Raw genomic sequence first — 22,771 nt, 5'->3', positions numbered from 1 at the left:
TGCATCACCTCTTTTTCAGTACCATGGCTTTATTCTTCTCCCTAACAGATGACATCCGTCACTACTTCGGAGAGGCAATTTCCCTGTACTTCGGATTCTTGGAGTATTTAACATTTGCCTTGATCCCCATGGCCTTAATAGGAATTCCTTACTATTTGTTTGCCTGGGAAGATTTTGAGAAATACACATTATTCGCCACGTTCAACCTGGTGTGGTCTACAGTGCTTCTGGAAGTGTGGAAGCGGTGCTGTGCCTCGCTGGCATACAGGTGGGGTACCCTCATTAGGAAGAAAGAGTTTGAGGAGCCGCGGCCGGGCTTCCATGGTGTTTTGGGAATAAACCCGGTGACCGGGAGAGAGGAGCCTGTCTACTCCAGCTTCAAGAGGCAGCTGCGGATCTATCTGGTCTCTGTGCCCTTTGTCCTGCTGTGCCTTTACTTCTCGCTCTACATCATGATGATATACTTCGACATGGAGAACTGGGCCCTGGGCTATCACGAAGAGGAGCAGTCTGTCTGGAGCAGCCTGGTGCTGTTTTTGCCCAGCATCATCTACGCCATCGTCATTGAGGTCTTGAACAGGATATACCGCTATGCCGCAGAGTTTTTGACTGGGTGGGGTGAGTACTTTTACTTACTTTTGTATCTTTTTTTTAATTTTTTTTTTTTTTTGAGTACTCCAACTATATGTGCTGTATCAGGCAGTGTAGTCTGAGGTCTTTTCCTAAACCAATCTACATTTAAGAAATATGTGTTGCTATAGATGTGTTTCTATTTAATCAATCCATTTTTTTTTATTTCAGAAATGTTAAAAATACTTAACTCTTTCAATACTGCTGGTTTGCATGGTGGTCTATGTAAGATAACTACAATAGAAACTTTGCAAGACTTGGTACATAATTATACATTTGCAAGACTTGGTACATAATTATACATTTAGGGTAATGTGGGAGGGTAGTGGGTGGAGCTTTAGGGAAGGACCAGAAATGACAACACACAGGAGCCGGAAGAGACGTTTAGTCCTTGGAGCCCCGTACCATCAATGGTAACTGGGTAGGATTTTATTTTAACAAACAATGAAAATAGAACAGTCCAGTATTGCAGAAAATAAACAAGAAAACCACCTGGAATACCAGCAATGGTAAACTCAGGTTTCAAATAAAAACAGTAAACAAAAACGTTGCGGTTACAAAAACAACAACAAAGGAAGCACTGGGTTTCTCCGTGCTACTGCAGTGGGTTTCCTCTCACCGCCTCTTGGTTCCCTTCCACGGATTACTGGCTTGTCCTGGGTTTTCCTCACTGCGGTAATCCACCAAAGTTTCCCAAAGTTTCAAGTTTCTGTGAATTACAGCAGTTTTGATAAAAACAAAACAACAAAGCACAGCGCATGTTTTCAGTTCAGGACAAGGAGACTGAATGGCAAAACCATTCTGCTTAAATACTCCCACCCCTGCAATCAGCAAGCTGCCCCACGTCAGCCAATCGACGAGCACAGCACAGCTGATTGCAATGATGGGACCTGACGGCCGCATGGTTCCACCTTGGGCCAAGATGGCCGCCTGACCCAGAACTTCCTGTATGGTCAGAGTTCAGCCTCCTGACCCAATCACGGTCAACCCTACACAGCGCTGCCGGTGGTCGGGAGGGCGAATTACGACAGGTACTTCTTTCAATCCTGTCACAGGTAATAATTAGGTTTTAATTTTTGATTATTCATGAACTATTTTGGAATAGTTGAAGATATTTTTTATTTTTTTTCAGCTAACTTACTATTTGAAAATATTTAAATATATTATTTGTTTTTTGCAAAAAAAAAAAATATATATATATATATATATATATATATATATATATATATATATATATATATATATTTTTTTTCAAATAATATTTGACTATTTTATTTGTGTTTAAAAAAAATATCATATCAAATACAACTATATTTGTTCCAGGTTTGGTAGTTAAACATTTTTTTTCTCTAGTAATTCCCTTTAAGATGTCCTTTTTTTCACTTCTCAATATAACAGCATTTCCGCAAGGAAAAAAAAAACTGTTACAAAATATTTTGCCAGTCACAACATCAAATGCCGTCGTCATTCTTCTGACCTGTCTACTCATAAAGTGATACACACAGTTATGAAGAAAGAAATAGGCCTATTTTGAGGGGAAAAAAAACGTATTTTATTAATTTAGCAGAAAATGAAAAAATAGTTTTATACAATTTGTTTTCAAAATGGCTGAAAGTTTTGCATCAACTAGAATTTTAGGATAACACAGCTTGGATAAATAACAACCTCTGATTGGTTAAACAGCATCACATGGCTGTGCATGTGTATTTATAGTATATTTTATTTTTAACTTATAAAGCCCTTAATGATTTGGTACCCAGGATGCAGGGCTATTGGTTATTCCAAGGGTAAATAGAAATAGTAGGGACTTTTCTTGTAAGGCTCGTACATTATGGAACGCTCTGCCTTTTTTTGAGCGAGAAGCTAGGAGTCTTGCTGTTTTTAAGTCAAGATTGAAGACTTATTTATATACACAAGCCTTTTTATTAGTCTTTTTATTATTGATATCCATTATTACTTTTTTTTTTAAATATACATTATTGGAAATGTATTTACTTTTATTTGAAATAGTATTTTTATTATAGTCCTTTTTATGCTATTTTAATGTTTTATTATGCTGTGTGTATTATGTTTTCTGTAACGCACCTTGGGGTCTATGACATAAGGTGCTATATAAATGAAATAAAATAAAATAAAATAAAATAAAAAAATAAATAAATACCATGGCTTGCATACTAGTGAGCTGCTTCACACTGAATAAATCACTACGCACCACTACATTCTAAATTCCATGACAAACTGCCATGTTATTTGTTATTAGTTACAAAACCACTGACAAAAATGAGTGACATGCCACCTATTTCCTTTAATATATTTGGGTATTAAAACAGATAACTGGTACAACACCAACTAACTGAGTGAAGACAGCAGTCCATCTGAAAAAAAAAAATACAAATAAAATAAGTGCAGCAGCAACTGTCAAGAGTAGACACATAACAGCAGATGAGGACCAGCTAAATGAAATAGAAGAAAACTAAGGTTGAAAAAACACTGAAAAAATGACAGCATGGGCTGGTGAATATTCTGCTCATGAATATTCATGAGACGGCAATTTCGGACAGCACTTCGGCGATAAAGAGCTCTTGTCAGGCCAAGTGAATACATCGATCCTAGAAATAATAACACGTATGTGTTAAGGAGAGGTGTCTCAATAAATCTAGGTGAAGCAGACTTTACATTATAGAGATAGGAGAACAGTCGCCGCCGAAACTCTTGGGATTCCCATGATGCACCGCATCGGCGGGGACGGGAAAAAGGGGAATTGACTATCTTGTATATACAGAAGATCTTTGGTCCTGCCTTCCTCAGTGTTATTTAAAACTCCACCCAGACCATCAACATCATTAGCTTGTGCTCAGTCCTCTAGTTTCAAGATGCCACTTTCGAGCATAAATTCACAATAAACTGAGATTTTAATAAGTGAACAATTTAATTAATTTAATTTAATTAAATTAAATGTAGGACTATATTACACTGCGGAGTTATACACAATATAATTTTCTGGTTCGGGCTGTGCGGTTCCAATGATATATACCACTTCTGGTGTATATCATGGGAACCGCATGGCCCTTTGCATATATGTATATGTGTGTGTGTGTGTGTGTGTGATATATATATATATATATATATATATATATATATATATATATATATATATATATATATATATATATATATATATATATATATATAATATTGCTGTTGCAAAAATCTACCGGAAGCCATAATAGTAGTACAGTATTTCATGTTAGATTTCAAAATGTCAAATTTTTCAAATTATCAATTTTTTGTTAAGTATATGTAAAACTACAATGCATTCTGTAATTCAGTATGTTAATGTAACATTATTCAGCAGGTTTCATTCGACTTTATGAAGCAAAACTAGTTAATTCTCTAGGGTGATGCAAAACTTGCCCATCACAGACCCGTCAACTAGTGAAAACCATCTCTGACAGGGATTTACCCGTTAACAGAAACGCTGTGTAATAAATCATGTTAATTACTCAACACAAAACAAAGCGCTCCCTAAATTGTACTTGTTTACACAAATATTGAGTAACAAGCAAGAACAATCCCACATTTAATATGGAACCTTTAATAATCAAAATATCTCAAATCACTCCTATTTTATATTTATTTCTGTAACACACTGAAATTATTGAATTAGTTATCCTGTATAGTTTTTCTGATACAAAATCTGGAGAATACGGATACTGCTTAACTCTGCGTGTAAGAACAACTGCTGGGGACAAATGTTTGAAAACCACAATAACGCAACATCAACTTGAAACCATTTGAGATGTATATTTACAGGATAAGGTAAAACACTAATCCTCTGACCTCCAAATGGCTGCCAAATTGTAGTCATGTGACTTTTTGTTGCATGTAGTCACTGTTTTCTGAAATAACTTTCACAATATACTGAGCCAAGGGGGGCAGTGCATTTGGTTGTTTTTTTGTTTTTTTTGGTTGTTATGTATAGGCTTGCTACTATTCGATTTTTATTTTTTTGCCAAATTGACGATTAATATTGACGTTTTATTTTAGAAAGAATTTACCGTTTTTTTCCGATCTCATTTCAAGCAGAGATTGGGTGAAATCGTCTTTTTATGCCATTGAAAAACATCTCATTTAGCGAAGCCCCTTTATCATATTCAACATGCAACAAAACCATGGTTACCAACATTCTAATTGAATTAACGTTTGGTCACAGCAGAGCTATACCTTGTAAAGATAAAGATCCTACACAAGTTAAAAAATTCTCTCAAATAAACTGTAGATATAAAAGTGTATTACACAGAATTTTATAGCATAAATTTATGAGTAAAAATAATATGCACAGAACAAAACATTAAATAGTTGAACAGAACTAACTTGCACTTATTATTTGGAGTCTGTGCTCCCCCCCTCTCCAGCTTCAGCTCAGCTGGAGTCACTGGAAGGCAAGGCAGACAGGCCTGCTTCGTCCTGCTGCAGAGACTTCAGCTGTCGGCCAGGGTATTGTGCACAATATTCATTAAGTGTTTTTCTCGTGCGCCCCATTTTCAAATCAAACTAGTAACTGTCACCATATACCTAAAGCAAAAGCTTACGTGCACCTTAACCCACTAATTTCAAAGTAGGTGCTTTGAATGACAGGTGCTGTAGCTGGCAAATGAAAGTGCATAGTCGATGTAGGTCTTGATGACGGACAGTCATTTAAACAAATGAGAGCATTCTAGCACTGCTTCAGTCAATGAGATCTGTCAGAACGGGGTGAAACTACAGTACTAACGGACCACTGAGATGACTGACGGCGACCCCCAGCCATTCAGAGTGGAACAGAGACGGGACAGACAGCAAGTATAAAAACTACACAAACTAGAGAGGATTTCTAAATGATTCTTTTTGGTAAGAAAATAAAAAATAGCGAATGGTTTTACCAACGTTTATCATATATACATGTTTTTGGGGAATTCGACATTTAACAAGCTTTACCGATTTAATATGGAAAAGTAGCAAGCCTACATATATACTACATAGTATACAAGGTGACCAATATATAATGGGGGAAGGGGTTACAATACAGTGACATAAAGCTGCAAAAACATTTCAGAACTGTACTTTGTGTCCTGAGCTATACCAGCTGTGTTGATTATGAGAAATGTGTCATTATGATGATAATATGATTATGGCAGTATTGAGTATTGTTGCTTTCATGTTTTGTTTCAGAAAACCATAGATTGGAATCATCATACCAGAATCATTTAGTTCTGAAGGTCTTGGTGGTAAGTAAGCATACCTTCTTGTTAAGCCAAACCTGAAGTAAATGTGTTAGGAATAAAAATGTCAACTACAAAGTAATAAGGGTTGCTGTGCAACTGGCACTGATGCTAGTGTACAGTATGTCAACAGAGTTTAAAACCAAGGGATTCATATACAAAATATACCCTAAATACACATACAAAATGTCTTCATACACAATTTTTTTGATCATTTTCTGTTATGGACTTTGGGAAACCTAACTATAGCCACTTTCAATTATCTAGCAGGTAGTGGTCTTAATCGTACCCTGTACTGAATTAAGAAAAAAAAAAAATTTAAAATCTGCTACAAAAATTGTTGGAGTCTTCTTTACCTGGCATTTTGATATTTTGAAAGCAGAATCTCACCTATTCCCATGTGAACATTATTTCAAACGTTTATTTGATTTTTAATGTTATTTTTTTAATTTATTTGTTATAATGCTATCATTTGTTAACGAAAACAAATGTTGAACATCTTTTGCTTTATTTTCCTTGCTGTGCTTCCCATTGAAGGAACATAACCAACAAACGTGAGTTGCTTCTGGGAGTTTGTGTTCTTGTAGGAAAAAGAATTCAGAATGTTTCATTTAACTAAATGTTATAAATGTTTGCCATTTATTTCTTGTAAAATAGCTCAAACTCCCAAAAGCTTCATGCATTGGCTTGCTTTTGAGTACCAATCACTGCTATTCCTAGGACCGTGTATGTTGGAGCTAACTAGAGGCAGAAATAGCAAAAAGATTTAGTTCCTCATACACGACTGGTCAGAAACATGGCAAATTAAATGCAATGTCAACAATGTAAAGTGTTACACTGGGGGTCACACAAATGTAGGAGTCAAATACAAATGGGGTTATAGAATTCAAACTGGCTCACAAAGAGAAAAACGTTGCAATAGACTCATCACTGTCAGCAACTAGACAGCGCATGGAAGCAATCAAACAGGCAAACAGAATGCTTGGGTATACTGCCAAAAGTGTAGAGTACAAATCCAAGGACGTACTGATGAGGTTTTATACTGCACTGGCAGGGATGTAGATAAAAGCCGTGAGCCGTAAAACTTCCATGGCTATTTTCACAAAATTACCATCTATATTCATGAGATGTTCCTGGAAAAACACAAACTGTCTGTGTCTCTTTGGAAAAGACAAGTGAATGAGCAGTTCATTGATTTGATTGCTTTAGATTAGATGGTTTCAAATGACTAACTCTGTTTCCAGTTACTGTCCTGAAAGAATTATGCCAACATGTCAAAACGAGAACGACTTTATTTTATTTTTTTTAACTGCTTGATTTACACAGAGGCCAGGACAATGGTTCCGCTCTGTATCCGTCTTTTGCTGTATATCAGTATATTGGCATTCCGTGTCAACCAGTCTGTGGATTTGGAGGCTTCTTTCCACCTCCTAGCAGTCTGACAGGGAGCTACAGCTCCATACGCTCTGCCGAGTGCAGGCCCTGGTGTGCTGTGTTGACAGGACAACAAGGTGGTCCTACAATGTTTTTTCTGATCTGGGATAAAATCCCACGATCAAGCCCTGTCTAAGCAGCCAATGTAGTGGTGTGGGTTACTCCCCATATCTTAACTAGGTTCTAGACTTAGGTCGTGGATCCTCAAATCCCTGGTTTTGGAACTAGAGTGTTAAGGGTGGCTTCTGAGTGGACCTTTACAACAAAGGCATAGAGGCAAGTTTCCCCCTCAATTTTTTAGCCGTAGCTACTTGTTACTGGGGTTCCATATGTGTGGCAATCTTGCCCTAGCGACGGCTTTGGTACACTTATCCATACGGTAATGGTTACATTTTGTACCTGAAAGGTACCTGGCTCCCTGAAATAGAAATGTAACCATTAACCTTCAAGGTCGAAGAGGAGGCAAGGGAGGCAGTGCCTCCTTAAAAATTCAAAGCGAAACTAAATAATAATAATAAAATACTGGATTCTGTCGAGTAAGTTCCCAGGGGGCGTAAAGTTGTCGTTAAGGCAAAAGTTTTGGGGGGGCGGGGGTGGGGGTGTTGACTCAGGCATAAAACGCGAAATTACAGGTATTATTGCTTAAAATTCAAAGACAGAGCACAGCACACGGTCACGATAAACAATCAAGAAGTGCAGTTAACATATTTAATTACTGGTGAAATGCAATTCACAGCTGCTGCAGTATGCTCTCTGTTTTGTCATTTCAAATCTTTTCACAAAACAAACATTAAACTTTAAAGCTGCAGTGTTCATTCAGTGCAAAGCCACATCATGAAAAAACACATTTGTAGGTGAAAAAATAAAAGTCGCTACATTTAAAAAATATATAAGCACGTGACATTTTCGGTAAAATTAATGGCTTTACATAATCTCTGCAAGTAAGAAATTGCAGTGTCCGGTGTGAAAACACAACATGAAATAATAAATTAACATCCAAAGTAGCACTACAGCATTAAAATGTTCATGACAAAAAAATGGTGCCTGAGTCATAAGCTCTTGCAGTGTATTCAAAAATATGTATTTTAGCAGTAAAGTAAAGCGTAATCAATCAGACTGATTGTTTGAAATCAACTGATTGTTGAAACGTCTTCGTTATCTGAACCGAAGATAAGACTTTTTTTTTATTTTAACCTAAACCCTAGAGTTTTATCTTCAGAGGAGGCAAGCCTGTGTTATAAACTCCTATCTGCAGCTTTTAACCAGAGTACTATCAATGGCAGATGACGTACAGGCTTATTGAATTCGACTTGCTGTATTTTTAAGATTAGTGCTTAATCTATTGGACAGCAAATACTAAACAAAGATATAATTGGTCCAAATGTATTTTAAAGTGTGTTAAAACTTCTCAGCGGAAGGGTACCAGACAAACCATTATAAGTTAGCTTTTAAAGTGTTATATATTTTTTTCCTAATAGCCATAGTGCCGTCTCGATGAAGGCTGTACCTTGTGGTAGTTGAGCTAGACTTTCGTTAGCGCCTTCGGCTCGGGAAGCATATCTCCAGTCGCGGTAAGCTAACAAACGGTAGAGCCTTCACTGACGGGCACTATCGCTTAATTGTATCATTCCTTTTTGCATCCAGTTTTATGAAGATATAAAAAAGTGACCAAAAAAGAAATCCATCATAATGGTAGGGGCATTTTAAAAACACAATATATTTAAACATAGCTGTTTTATCATCTTATTAGTCATTGGGGCTTGTCTCATGCAGGCATTTTTAAAGGTAGAATGGAGAATAACATTGTTGCTCAGCTAATGAAGACTCTGTTTGCCATGCTAGATTACACAGAAAAGCATTGTATAAAATCTGAAGGGAGGCAATTACCAAAAAATTCTAACAAGAACAGGTCATTTAAGTGGTTGTTGTGACTGGGGGTGTAGCTAATAACCGTCTTGCTGGCCCTGTTTACTTTTCAGTAATTCACTCACATGGCCATGTTATGGCTCCTTTTTTTGCATGGCAGATTGATGGATCAATGGGTTTGTAGTTGTGCCTCTTCTGACTTAAAGCCACCACTGGTACAGAACTGTATGTAATTACAGTCAGCGCCGCCTAATCGGGATACTGATAATCAGCATTTCTGCTTAAATGCTATTTATGCCACTTAATTGGGATACAGTATTTTCAAATGATGAATGGAGATCGCTTTTCAGGGCAAGACAGGTCGCGTAGCACAGTGCAGTGAGTATGTGACTACACTGTGACTTGTGTAAATTGTGTAAACCAGGTTAAACTCTTGAAGGAGCTAGAGCCTCCTGTGGTTCTCAGGCTGCTGTTGCAAAGAAAGTTGGTGTGTCAACATCGCAAGTGCCTCGCCTTGTATTAAGATGTGATTTTATTCTTTTTCATTTCATATAGAAATAAAAAACAGCAATTTCATTTTGTTTAGGAAAAAACAATTGACATTTAAATATAATGTGATGTGATTTTATTCTTTTTCTTTTCATTTAAAAACAAAAAAGTGTGACTGGTCATCTGAAATGCCTCTCGTTTAATTGGGACAGCCACTTACTCAGGATATTTTTACTTATCCCAAGGCGTCCCGATAAAGCGGCGCTGACTATTTTGTTGGTCATTTATTTAAGTTTAGCAAATTTAAGTCGATAGGATGTGCTTATTTTTTGTCTGCCTTTCTCCTGCCTTAAAAGCTTTGTTTAGAAAATATTTTGTGCAAAGTATATTAGTAATGTGGTCTTGAAATTTAAATGCAATATTAATGTAAAATAGGGGACCCTATTATTTGTGTCCGTCACTGATCGTGCATTGATGTACTTTGATTATAAACCATTTATCCATTTCTCCAGTTCTGTAATTACAAAGTAAACATTTTACCCCTACCCAAAAAAGGTATTTTAAATGCTTTTATGCTGAATTACCTGTCCAAATTTTGTGTTTACAATTACAAAAGCAACTTTCAAGACCCTCAGCCCTCGGCAGAAATCTTACTTGCATCCACCATAGTACCACGGGACATTTTTTATGCCTGCTTCACATTTGTTCACATCTACATCTTCTGTAGAATCCTAGTCCCAATAGTTTTCTTTTGGCTGGCTGTTGATTTACAGGTAAAGAATCGTTGTGCCGATAAGAACTGATGCTGTGTAAACATGGCCAAACCCACAAGAAGAAAGCAGCACTAACCCTAACCCTTACCCAAACCCACAACAAGAAAGCACTTGCTATCTCTTGTATGTATCTCATTATCCGTATCAGAAAAGTTGAATATGTTATAAGATTTGTTTATCGGGTATGTGAGGGTTGTAGCATTTAATGGAGAATGTAACTTCAAATGCATACAGTATATATAGAAACTCAGATTTTAAACAGCAGTAATATGTACAGTTCCCAGACTAATACAGTATTTTCTTTCTTCCCTTTTGTTTTAGTTCAACTTTCTGAACTGTTTCGCTTCCCTTTTCTACATTGCCTTTGTGCTTTACGACATGAAACTTTTAAGACAGGTGAGTGACACATTGTTTACAGAAGCCACTATATATTCTTTGCAGAAAACTTTGTTAATGTATTAGTTAGGGTTGACATTAAAACATAAGGAATTGCGATGTTCCCTCCCACCCCCTTACAAGCAGTGGAAGGAGCATAGCAACACAAGAACCACAGACAGCCATCATCAGTTAAGACGAACAACATACAGCTGTCTGCAGGTAACACAAGAGACATCCATCATCATGGCCTACTAGGTGTATGACCTCTAAGTGCTCCCTAGAGACCTACTGGAAGGCTGCCGTTTTTTTTTTTTTTTTTTCACTATCTGGATCTCTGAATGATGTAAAACAGGATTTTTTTGCGACAGCTTAATTTCGCTAATGGCCTTCGAGGTCAGGTTTTGCTGCAGTAAATGTTTGCGCTTTTTCTTTTAATGTACATTAATTTTGAGGATTTATAATAACGCAAAATTAGCAAACATTTCTTGCTCTCGAAATGTTCTTGTTTTACAGTACTGGTTGTATTAAGCACATCTTTAGAGGCGAACTGTCAGCTGCATTACAACTTCATTTTCCAGGAGGATTCTGGGAAGAAGGCATAGGCGGCTCTTTCTCATGGCAGCTAGCCAGAACTCAATAGGAGCTACCATATTCATTTGAATTTAAGACACACTTTTTTTTACCCATGTTTTGCTTCTCAAAAATAGCCTGCGTCTTAAATTTGTGTACAGTATAATGATGATGTGTATTAAAATCACCAACAAAAGACGTGACTACCCAAGTACACAAACAGCAGCGTGACTGACTGCCGAGATCGTACAGATAAAAAATGCTGATCAGTCCCCCATATTTTTTGACATGCCAAGCAATACCACAGTTCACAAATTGGGAGAAAAACAGGTGTGAGTAATCACGACTGGAAATGAGAAGCAGCACATAACTTTAATTCTCTGTGTGATAGCAGGCGGCCACAAATTGCCTCCATATGCATAAGTGAGGTTATTAAAGTTGTTAAATTCGAGGGTGTCTTAAATTCGAAGAACTATGGTAAATACAATCTGAATGATCGCAGTTTATTTACCTGTAAAATAAAGAAGTGAATGAGGTAATTATAAGACTGATGAATATCTGAATGGTTGTCTGGTTTTGGTTTCAGAGCCTTGCCACTCTTCTGATTACATCACAAATCCTAAACCAAATTGTAGAGGCCTTTCTCCCTTACTGGCTTCAAAAGAGGCGCAACAAGAAGGTACACAAGAAGCTGGGGCGTACCAGTATGGACAAGGAACTACCTTGGGCTGAGCAAGTGAAGCTGGAAGCAGATATGGACACCTATTTAGTAAGTAGATGCAACCTGTGTCAGATGTTTACTTGTGGACGGCAAATTGCAACAGAACATTATTGAAGGCTTATATCATGTGCATAGTTTTGTTTTCTTTAAAAAATATATCTTATAGTTGGTTTATATACAAAGTATGATATAGTAAATGTTTAGTTTACAGACTAAGCAAAATGCTAATATATTGTTCTGAAGTGGTCTGTGCCCATGCAAGCCAGGGATCGTATTGAGTTCCCTTCAGGGTCTTGATTTGTCTCTGTGTTTAGTGTACCAATAATAGTGACACTGAATTAAGGATTTATTGGTCACAGCAGATTACAGTTACAAGTGCGTAGAGGGTATGTGGTGTTTTCTCTTATAAACAAAATCAGTTTATCAAACCTTCTACTGCCAACAAGTATGGATATAAAGAAAATCCCAACGTCTATTGTTACATGCATCAAAGCCAATATTCCAAGCTTTATCTGGAAGAAGTACATATTTAGATATGGTTACTAGCTTTTGTGTATCTGTGAGGGACAGCAAATTTGCATTTTCCTCCCAATGAAGAGTAATTCAGTGAAACAACATGCTCTGCCTTAAAGGGATAACTGTAATTAATACCCACTGATTATGTTACAAATAACTAATGAGCCTTCTCATACTGAACTGTACATCTCACTCTTTTGGCCCAGCGGTAGACGAGATGCTGCAGCGGTCCCATCGCGCAAGGGAGTCCACCATAACTGGTGCATTTTCTCCCTAAGCGCCCGCCTCCACTGCGTAAGACTGCATCACAGTAGCATCCTAAGCCCCAGTTTTACCAGAAACCGGCACAACACATTGCTCCCACTTCTGGTGGACCTGTCCAGAAACAGCCCGCAGAGGCAGGCATAGTTTTAAGCGCTCTATGCCTAGGCAGCAGGCGCAGACGGGACATCAGACAAAGAAACAGCCCTAGGATTTTGCTGCCACAGGTCCAGGGCCCCTTCTCCAGGAGCCACTTGGACTACTGGAACCAGTGCACTACAGACTCCTGGGTGCTCACTACTGGACAGACCAGTTACTCGCTTCAGTTCCAACACAGCCCTCCTCCTTTTCGATGATAACAACTGTCACAGACCCACAAGCCGCCATTCAGGTGGTTAAAGAGGTAACAGCTGTGCTGCAAAAGCGGGCCATTTGCATAAAAGACCCCCTCAACTAGAACTGGGGATTCTATTCTAGGTACTTCCTGGTGCCAAAACGGGATGGTGGCCTTAGACCGATCCTCAATTTTAGACAGGTAAATCTGTGTCTGAGTCAGAGACGGTTCAAGATGCTGTCTTCGCAATGGCTGTTGCAGTCCATCAGGCCAGGTGACTGGTTCATCACGATGGACCTAGAGGATGCCTATTTTCACATCCCCATAAGGCCAGCACACAGGAAGTAGAATCCTGCACGGGTCAGATTTTTATGACCCGCTTCCGACCCGGACCCGCAACCCGCTGTAACACCATCTTCTTACCCGCGACTCAACCCGACCCGTTTTAATAAGACCTGCAACCCGACCCAAACCCGCAAGTGTTTGTACTTTACCTACTGTCTGCATCAACTGACTCTCACACTCTCACGCTCTCACATTCACACACAGATATCTCTACCATTTTCCACGGATTGAGTTTACACAAGGCTATACAGTGTGGTAGCTTTCTCTAGTGGTCTGCATATATTTTAACATTGTAACATATTAACTATTGCTACTTACTTTACTATAAAATACCTGTCTATTCCTTTCGTGCCACCAGTTGAAAGGGAGCTACGCCTGTGCTTTCACAGAGGTGATGTACCAGTTTTGTGGCTGTCGTACACACAAACATGACAGGTTTTACAAACAACGAATCCAGTCACATGTTCATTATTTTCATTCGCTAGGATTCCAAAAGAATTCCACACTTCTGATTTACCTCTCAAACTATTATCCACTTTCATGATATAATCCCTGCGCTATCTTTTGTTTCACCTCGTTCACAAACATTTTTAATATCACCAAGCAGACATGATAAAAAGATTTTGCGACGTATCAAACAAGCAGCAATATAAACCAAGAACACTGCTTAGTCAGCTGACTCCTCCCTAATCGCCTCCTGCTTTGATGCAGGAAATCCTGGTACATTTACCTTCTAATACGTTTTTTGGGAAAGGGTTACAGACGAGTACGCTGAAAGAACAGAAAACGTGTTTCCCCCATTGTAAACAAATAGCAACTACACTATTTACAATTGTATTTTTGTATTGTGTTTTCTGTGCTTAATTAATAAACATTCACCTGAAATACTAATCAATCAATAATTCCCTTTATTTAAGCCGTTAAAACCTTTGAGAACAAATTCTCATTTGTAATAACGCCTGGCCAAGAGGGCTCACAAATGTATTTATTATATTTAAGATAGCTGCTTTTTGGAGCTTTTATCCAATTTTTTGTTTCTCCTTTAAGAATACAATTGAACCCTGTTAAGCCATTTGGGATCTCAATTACAACTGAGAAACGTGTTAGGAGTGAAATTGGTTTAATTTACAGGTTTTGCTGCATGCAGAACATAGAAACTGCATGCAAATAAGTGTGCAACATTTTAATAAGCGACTGTGGCAATGTGCCCCGCCCCTGTGTGCATTTGTGTGTTATATGTTGTATGTTGCGTGCGTGTGTTAATGTTGGTGTATAGAGATTGGTACACGGGATATAAACGGGTCTGTGTTTCACGTGTGATTTAAAAAGGTAGATTTGTATTTAGGCACGAGGAGAGCACAAATCACTTCACGTGCTGGTTAAATGTAATATGTGAGCACGGGGTTGCACAGAATTAATTCACGTGCTGGGATTCAAGTGAATAATTAATTAGTAATTGAATCCCAGCACAAACAGTATATATAGACACATTTTCATTCAGTCGGGGTTGTTGGGTGTTCGTGAGTGGAGAACGGGTGAGAGAGAGAGGAGAAAGAAAGAAAAAGAAAGAAAGATCGTAACGTTTGTTTTGGCTTTACTCACCGTGTTTGTTTGTCTCCGTGCACCGTTTGTTAAGTGTTAGTTCGTTTTGTCTGTCTATTTATTTTGGCCTCAAGTGCCGTGTCCTGTGTTTTTGTGTTCCAACCTTTTTATTTTCTGTTCTGTTATTAAATGCTGAGCGAAAGCATTCGCTCAGCTCCATCAAACCACACCTCTCTGTCTGTTTATTTCCTGCATCTGGTCTGACGCCACCCACTCCGGCCGTCTTTGTGACAGCGACCCATTTTTATTAAATTATACTGATAAAAATAATTTTGCTGGACACACTATTAAGATCACTATTCATAATTGTATTAAAATTAATAAAGACTAATCACTTATTAAAATGTTGCTCTCTCGTTTTCTCTTCGACTTGGACAATTTAAAAGCCCATTTTAGTTGTTTCACTGCAAAACCCTGTAAATTAAACTGATTTTATTATTATTATTATTACTATTGTTATTACAGTACACTTTTTATATCATGGTCTGGTCTCACTAGTAACACCTGCGTTAGGGAATTCAGTTTCACTTTTTACATGCATAAGAAAGTTTACAAACGAGAGGAGGCCATTCGGGCCATCTTGCTTGATAGGATATTTTTACATATCAATATCCATGCTTTTGGAGCGAAATAAAGGATGGTATATTTTGTATTGCTTTGCATCTTTCCCAGTCAGCTCGAGTGACATATACCTACATCACATGTGATGGCAGTGAAAAGTATCAAAGAAGAATGCCAATTAACAATACTGTGCTGAAATTAATGTGCATTCTTCAACGAAGCAGCCAAAGCACAGTGACCTCAGAGACATCGTCCAGCTTGCAATCCGTTTCCCACATTGTTCTTGGAAATATGCTGGATAGCCTAGAAATGGAAAATTATGGAGTACCAAGTGGCTCTGGTGGTTGATTGAAAACTGGCACAAAATTGTGCTCTTGTCTGCACCTAGCAGAGAGCCACGTTTTCCTACACTTGCCAAGGTTGCCATTAATGTTGGCTTTGCCACACAGAACTGCAGAATTAGAATGAGTTTTTTTCTCAGATGAACCTGGTGAAAACAGATGTAAGAAAGCAACTGTATACAGACATTCTGGATTAAACAGCACCAGCTTGAGAAGTAAATAAGTAAATAAACCCCAAAGAAATGCACCGAATGCACCACATACAAATAGTACATAAAAAGTACATTAAAATTTTCATTAAAAACAGTGTCATTAAAAAAGGCCACTGTAAGTCTGTATGTCAGTAAAAACAAAATTGCAAGATTGGCAACCCTGTGGCGAATGTGTGTAATATAATACAGTAGAACAGATTTTCCATAGCAAGATCTGTGCCACTGCTATCTTCAGACTATATAAACTGTTATGCTTTCGATTATCGTTGAATTTCAGTGCATTATTAAGTTCAACGCTCTGAGTTTTCATTTTTCAACATTTCACGCATATACAATATTAACAAATTCAAAATTAACAGGACTGTATAATAGTTTGATGTAGAGTAGTAAATCATTATAGCTGGAAGTGTACAAGTACTGTACTGGTAGTATAAATACATATTTGCATTACTATTATAATAAGGAGGCTGCAAATCATTTCACATTCTGGCTGGACTGAACGTCTCCAATATGCTTAAAAAAGTGTTTTGTGAGATATTTATACTTGTAAGCATTTTTTTATTAAGCCTGCTATATTCATTTTAGCTCAATAACTATAACTCCTCCCATTTGTATGAGTGTGAACAATCTATTTCCATCAGAGCATAACTCCAAACCATGTGGAGTTTAGCTGCACTCTAATGAAATGCACCTGTCTTTGTCCTCGGCACTTCCTGCTGTTCCCTTTCAATTCAAAGACAACCACCAACAATACTTTTGGGAAATGCCCTGCCACTGGTAGGTATTTGCTGAGCATTTTATGCCAATAGGCCCCTCTGGGGAGTGACGTCCTCGGTCCCGCCTTCCGAGGGATCAAACAGTCACTCCACGGAGCACACTTCCTCTTTTGCTTCTCACTGCAGTAAGGTACTAACCTGTCCAGTTGCTGTGATTGAGTCTCTATGAAAGAGCTGGAGTTTTCTGGAGTTCCCCTGCAATAATTTTTATTGCTGGAAGTCGGCTTCCCACTTACCTGGAATCAGAAACTCTGCTTATGTGAACTGAGCAATAATTGATGTGCAACTGCGCTTCGTTAAATCTTTCTTTCTTTCACCAGTCTGCACATTGCAGATTGCTTTCTAATCCCACAGCATCTGCTGGTGTGTGTGTGTGTGTGTGTGTGTGTTTTTTCTCCTGCTATTGCAGCTATTCAAAAAAAAAAAAAAGACGCGTGATTTCCTCCACCGGGAGTCGACTCTGCCAGATTGTCTCGGTCTGCCTGCTTGGCGCGCTTGGCAAAAAAAAAATAAAAAAAAAAATAAATAAAAATACATTTTTTTTTCACAGTTTTCCTGTCAGGTGTGGTGACTGTTCTACCACAGCTTTGCTGTTGTGTGTGTGTGTGTTTTTTTTCTTACTGCTCACAAGCAGTACATTCTCTCTATTCTACCGCAGCTCTTCAGCCTGTGCTCCACCCTGGCGTACGCTACACGCTGCCCCGGTTGTGTGTGACTGCACGCAGTCCAAATCATATTGCCTGTGCTGCACCGTGCTTTTCTATACTGCTCTCCTGTGCCTAACCGCAGGCACTCGAGCCTGTGTATCCACCTTGGCGTACGCTACACGCTGCCCCGGTTGTGTGTGACTGCACGCAGTCCAAATCATATTGCCCGTGCTGCACCGTGCTTTTCTATACTGCTCTCCTGTGCCTAACCGCAGGCACTCGAGCCTGTGTATCCACCTTGGCGTACGCTACACGCTGCCCCGGTTGTGTGTGACTGCACGCAGTCCAAATCATATTGCCCGTGCTGCACCGTGCTTTTCTATACTGCTCTCCTGTGCCTAACCGCAGGCACTCGAGCCTGTGTATCCACCTTGGCGTATGCTACACGCTACCCCGGATTGTGTGACTGCACACGGTTAAGGCTAAGTGCCTGCCCAGTACCCTCGGTGCTTATGCCCTCTGTGCTCTCGGTGCCTCAGAGAGCCTCAGTGCTTCGGCGCTTATATGCTTCGTGCCTCAGTGCTTCGGCGCCCCTGCAAAGACTACCTCCATCGAAAATGCCAACAGCATGGATAAAGATGGGATGGCTATAATTTATATGGTGAAAACTGGAGGAGCCCGAAATTTAGGAGAATATGCAGAGCATTTGCTGTCCATCATTACTAAGCCTATGTTATTATTTGTTTATTTAGCAGACGCCTTTATCCAAGGCGACTTACAGAGACTGGGGTTGTGAACTATGAATCACTTACAATTACATCTCACACGAAAGACTTCTCCAGATGGACATGGCTTAAGTTTTCAAGTTGATGGTAACATTTTACCTACATGGATGACTAACCCCTCTGCCCCTGATGTACTGCTGGAAATTGTGGCCTGTGGATGCAAGAAGTTAGAATGCTCCCGAAAGTATGGTTGCTCCAGTGTGAAGATGAATTGTACTGAGGCCAGTGCATGTGGTGGTGAAAACACCTGCAAAAACCCTTATAAGGCAACAATGGATGTCATAGCTGAAGACTTGGATAGCTGACTCAAGTGACACAGAATTAAAAATATGCATAATGACATATCGGAAGGCACTGTTATGAAAACCCAAGGATGAAATGTGATGAAAGTATTGGTCACCATGAAAATGTTGTGAAAGGACTAAAAATCATAACATTCTAAGTTTTGATTTAACCACTTGGCCCTCAACCTCAACTGCTGGGGGATTTTGCATGCTTGCCTTTAACAAATGGCAGCACTCTGTTTTAGTAAGGAAGCAAGTACCACTATTTTTAGGCTTTGTAGTGCTCTGAAATGTAATCTACTTAGGTTTATTTAATGTTTAAACAGGTCCACTAAATGTCAGTGAAATCCTAATTTTCTGTCATAACCTACCCAGGAAAAATATGTAAATTCTCCACAATTTTAGACCCCTATGTATAAACATAATACAGTCATGTTGATAAGCTTGTAAGGTATCTGTTTACAATGAGCCATTGATGCAGGGAAAAGTAATTGTAGATATAGAGGTGCAGTTCAGGTATGTTCCTGCTTGTCGGTATTGTCGGTAGATATATGCAAATTTCAGCTGCTGCTCGAGTAAAGTGATTAACTCAAGAGCATGCCTGGTCTTCAAAAGCATTTTAAACATATTTGATCTTATATGTGAATTGACTTTTGGAGTGTGGCCAATATTAATTGCCAAAGGTACAATGCAGTTGCAAACTGTACATGATTTTAAAAACACTCATAAGTAGCATTTTTTATTTATTGTAGGGTAAAGGGGGAATACATCTTTATATTGTGGTTGCAGTGTACAAACTGAACTATACAAAAGTACTGGCGCCTTACAATTAATATCAGAGAATTAAAAAAAAAAAAAAAAAAAAAAGTTAAATACAAGCATTTCGTGAACATTAGCCACTAATTGATATGACAAATTTATGGTAGTTAACAAACAATCTTCATTAAAAAAACAAAAACACTTAAGCAATTTCAAATATTTGTTCATGACAAAAGTATTGTCACCCCTGCTTCGTATTTCGTGTGTCCCCCTTTTGCTTTAATTATGTATTTTAGTTGATAATGATAATTCTTAACCAGTATGCTACGTCTTGTTGGTGTTGGTGAAAACTGGGCCCATCCTGTCTTGCATATTTCCTTCAGCTCAGACAGATTATATACACAATGCATGGCTACAGCTTTTTTCAGATCAGTCGAAAGCATTTCTATTGTGTTGAGATCTGGGGGTTACAAAGGCCATTCCAGAACGTTTGTGTTCAAGAATTCCAGAGTTGACTTTGCATAATCGCTGTGGGTAGTTATCATGTTGGAAGATAAACTGTCTGCCAATCAGCCTACAAGCAGATAGTACCATTGTACTTTGTAGAATGTTTGTTTGATACATGGTTGCATTCATTCGATCTTCAATCACATCAATGTCTCCAGTCCCTGAACTGCTAAAACACCCCCATATCATGATCGAAATGCCATCAAGTTTAACTTTATTGAAGGCTTTCCCCTTTTTTCTTCTAAGATACTATGGTCTATTTTTGGTGAAAAGTTAAATTTTAGACTCATTGGAACAGGGAATGTTGTTGAACAATGCTTCCGATTCCTGTTCCTATTTCTTGGGATATTTAAGATGGTTTGTTTTATGAATGTTATTTAAAGTGGTTTGCAGTGAGGTCTACAAGCATACAACTCTTCTGTGTTCTGTGTTCAGTTTCTCCTACCTGCTGTACCCGTATTTTGCTTTGGATGTCCGCTTCTTTCAAGCGTTTCAGTTGAATTTGTTCTGTGATACTTCTTGTTTATTGCTCTGATTATGAATTTTGGTGCTTTTCTCAAACGTGAATCCAACTCCTTTGTCTTGAACATCATCTGCTGTGTTGCCAAAACATTCTTCTTCAAAAGTTGTTGGAAATAATTAGCTCTTTTTCTAGTTATTTACTTTATAATGCAGCTTTGTTACTGTGTAATGGTTTTCAATATATATTTTAATTAGTTATTTTATATTTTTACACTTTTGCCAATAAGTTTGTCATAAACAAATATTTGAAATTACTTGTGCTTGTTTTGTTTATAAAGATTGTTTGTTAAACAGACATTGTGTATTTTGGCCTTTGTTATATTAATTAGTGGCTAACGTTCACTAAGGGGGTGATGTAAGTATAGGCGCAGTGCAAATAATTGCGGATTCAAATTGCATTGCAGCCAGACAATTATTTTGCACTGCGCCCTATGTAAGCTTAAGAACAATGCAAATTACTCAACACGCACAAATAATGATCCTCAATTATGATCATTAGGGTCTCAATGAGCACATCATTCTATTTAGCAGTCTCACTTGCAGAAGAGTACAGAGACCAGTAGTCACTGTGTGACATTTGTGGAGCACGAAAATACAAACCAAAAAAAATATGGCAGGGCAGCAAAGTCCTCTTGGCATTCCAACTGTGGTCTGAAAGGAACCAGAAGCTAAGTACTGCATAGAACACAACACTTTCACATGTGCAGGGATAGTGGTCCCTAGATTGATGCTGGGGTCTAGTTCATCCCTCAATTCAGCAATTAGGTCTAGGATGACCTGCAGAGTGAGACCATAACACTTTAGCACCACATCCTCCTGCATCCCAAACAAAGTGACTCTGGGATTGAATATGCAGGGTCGTCTTTGTCTTGCCCTTCTCCTCCGAACATGTTCGTGCCTCTCCTCAACAAGAGCCAAGTGTCACCGCATCAGGAAGTGTACCACAGCAGTCCAACTCTTAGTTACTTGCTTGGTTTGCACCTTGTAAGAAGAGGTGTAAAGTTTTTGGAGGGTAAGCAATTGCTTAAATGCAAGGCAAAATCCTTACGTCACATTAGAATGTTTGCGCCCGCTTAGTATCCAGAGCATGTCCACTTCCATGCTCTTTTCTTCATTCGAATGGATTTCAATATCATTTTAATGGATTAATGAAGGCAAAGTGCAAATTTGATAGCGGGTGCAGAACACCAGGTGAACCACTATTCTTTACATATGCCACATTTTTATTGACTGGTAAAATTAGACTTTACAGCTGCTAAACACAATTTACGGCACCATTATGGGGGGTTTGCACCACAGTTTGAGTATATTCTTACATCACCCCCTAAATCCTTGTTTTTAACATGTTTTCTTGAATTATTTTATATTAAGTGTAGGGTGCTAATACTTTTGTCTGCGACTGTAGATTGTGAGAAGTATATTGTGAGAAGTGTTGAATTTAAATCAAGGGAAGTAATGTTAAAACTTTACAATGCATTAGTAAGACCTCACCTAGAATATTGTGTTTAGTTGTGGTCACCTCGTTACAAAAAAGATATTGCTGCTCTAGAAAGAGTGCAAAGAAGAGCAACCAGAATTACCCTAGGTTTAATAGGCATGTTGTATGCAGACAGACTAAAAGAATTGAATCTATTCAGTCTTGAACAAAGAAGACGCGGTGATCTGATTCAAGCATTCAAAATCCTAAAAGGTATAGACAATGTCGACCCAGGGGACTTGTTTGACCTGAAAAAAGAAACAAGGACCAGGGGTCACAAATGGAGATTAGATAAAGGGGCATTCAGAATAGAAAATCGGAGGCACTTTTTTACACAGAGAATTGTGAGGGTCTGGAACCAACTCCCCAGTAATGTTGTTGAAGCTGACACCCTGAGATCCTTCAAGAAGCTGCTTGATGAGATTCTGGGATCAATAAGCTACTAACAACCAAACGAGCAAGATGGGCCGAATGGCCTCCTCTCATTTGTAAAATTTCTTATGTTCTTATGTTCTACATGCTCTTTGGAGATTCCTAATTTGCATATCACCAACAGTGCAAAATGTATTAAACACCAGCTTACACTTTTTTAATTATATCAAAATATCAGCACCCTGTTGTGAAATGCACCAGATTAATGTGAAGCTGAAGATATTAGGCATGGATGTGTATTGTAGAAAAAAAAATCTTACATTCTAGTGGAAAAGATTTCCAATGTTT

The 22,771-nt window shown here is 38.4% G+C and overlaps 1 protein-coding gene across 1 annotated transcript in view; it reads left to right on the top strand.

The window, feature by feature from the left end:
- The window catches only part of ano10a (anoctamin 10a), a 63,172-nt gene that overhangs the window by 15,752 nt on the left and 24,649 nt on the right, over nucleotides 1-22,771 (top strand). The window contains exons 6-9 of the mRNA XM_034000524.3: nucleotides 49-618; nucleotides 5,842-5,897; nucleotides 10,775-10,849; nucleotides 11,988-12,170. Coding sequence (XP_033856415.3) covers nucleotides 49-618; nucleotides 5,842-5,897; nucleotides 10,775-10,849; nucleotides 11,988-12,170 — 884 coding nt within the window. The remainder of the gene's footprint in view (nucleotides 1-48; nucleotides 619-5,841; nucleotides 5,898-10,774; nucleotides 10,850-11,987; nucleotides 12,171-22,771) is intronic.

The sequence above is a fragment of the Acipenser ruthenus genome, chromosome 4 (genome assembly GCF_902713425.1).
Source record: "Acipenser ruthenus chromosome 4, fAciRut3.2 maternal haplotype, whole genome shotgun sequence".
NCBI classification, from domain to species: domain Eukaryota; kingdom Metazoa; phylum Chordata; class Actinopteri; order Acipenseriformes; family Acipenseridae; genus Acipenser; species Acipenser ruthenus.
The sequence above is the reverse complement of the archived record's forward strand: the minus strand, read 5'-3'. Positions and strand labels throughout refer to the sequence as shown.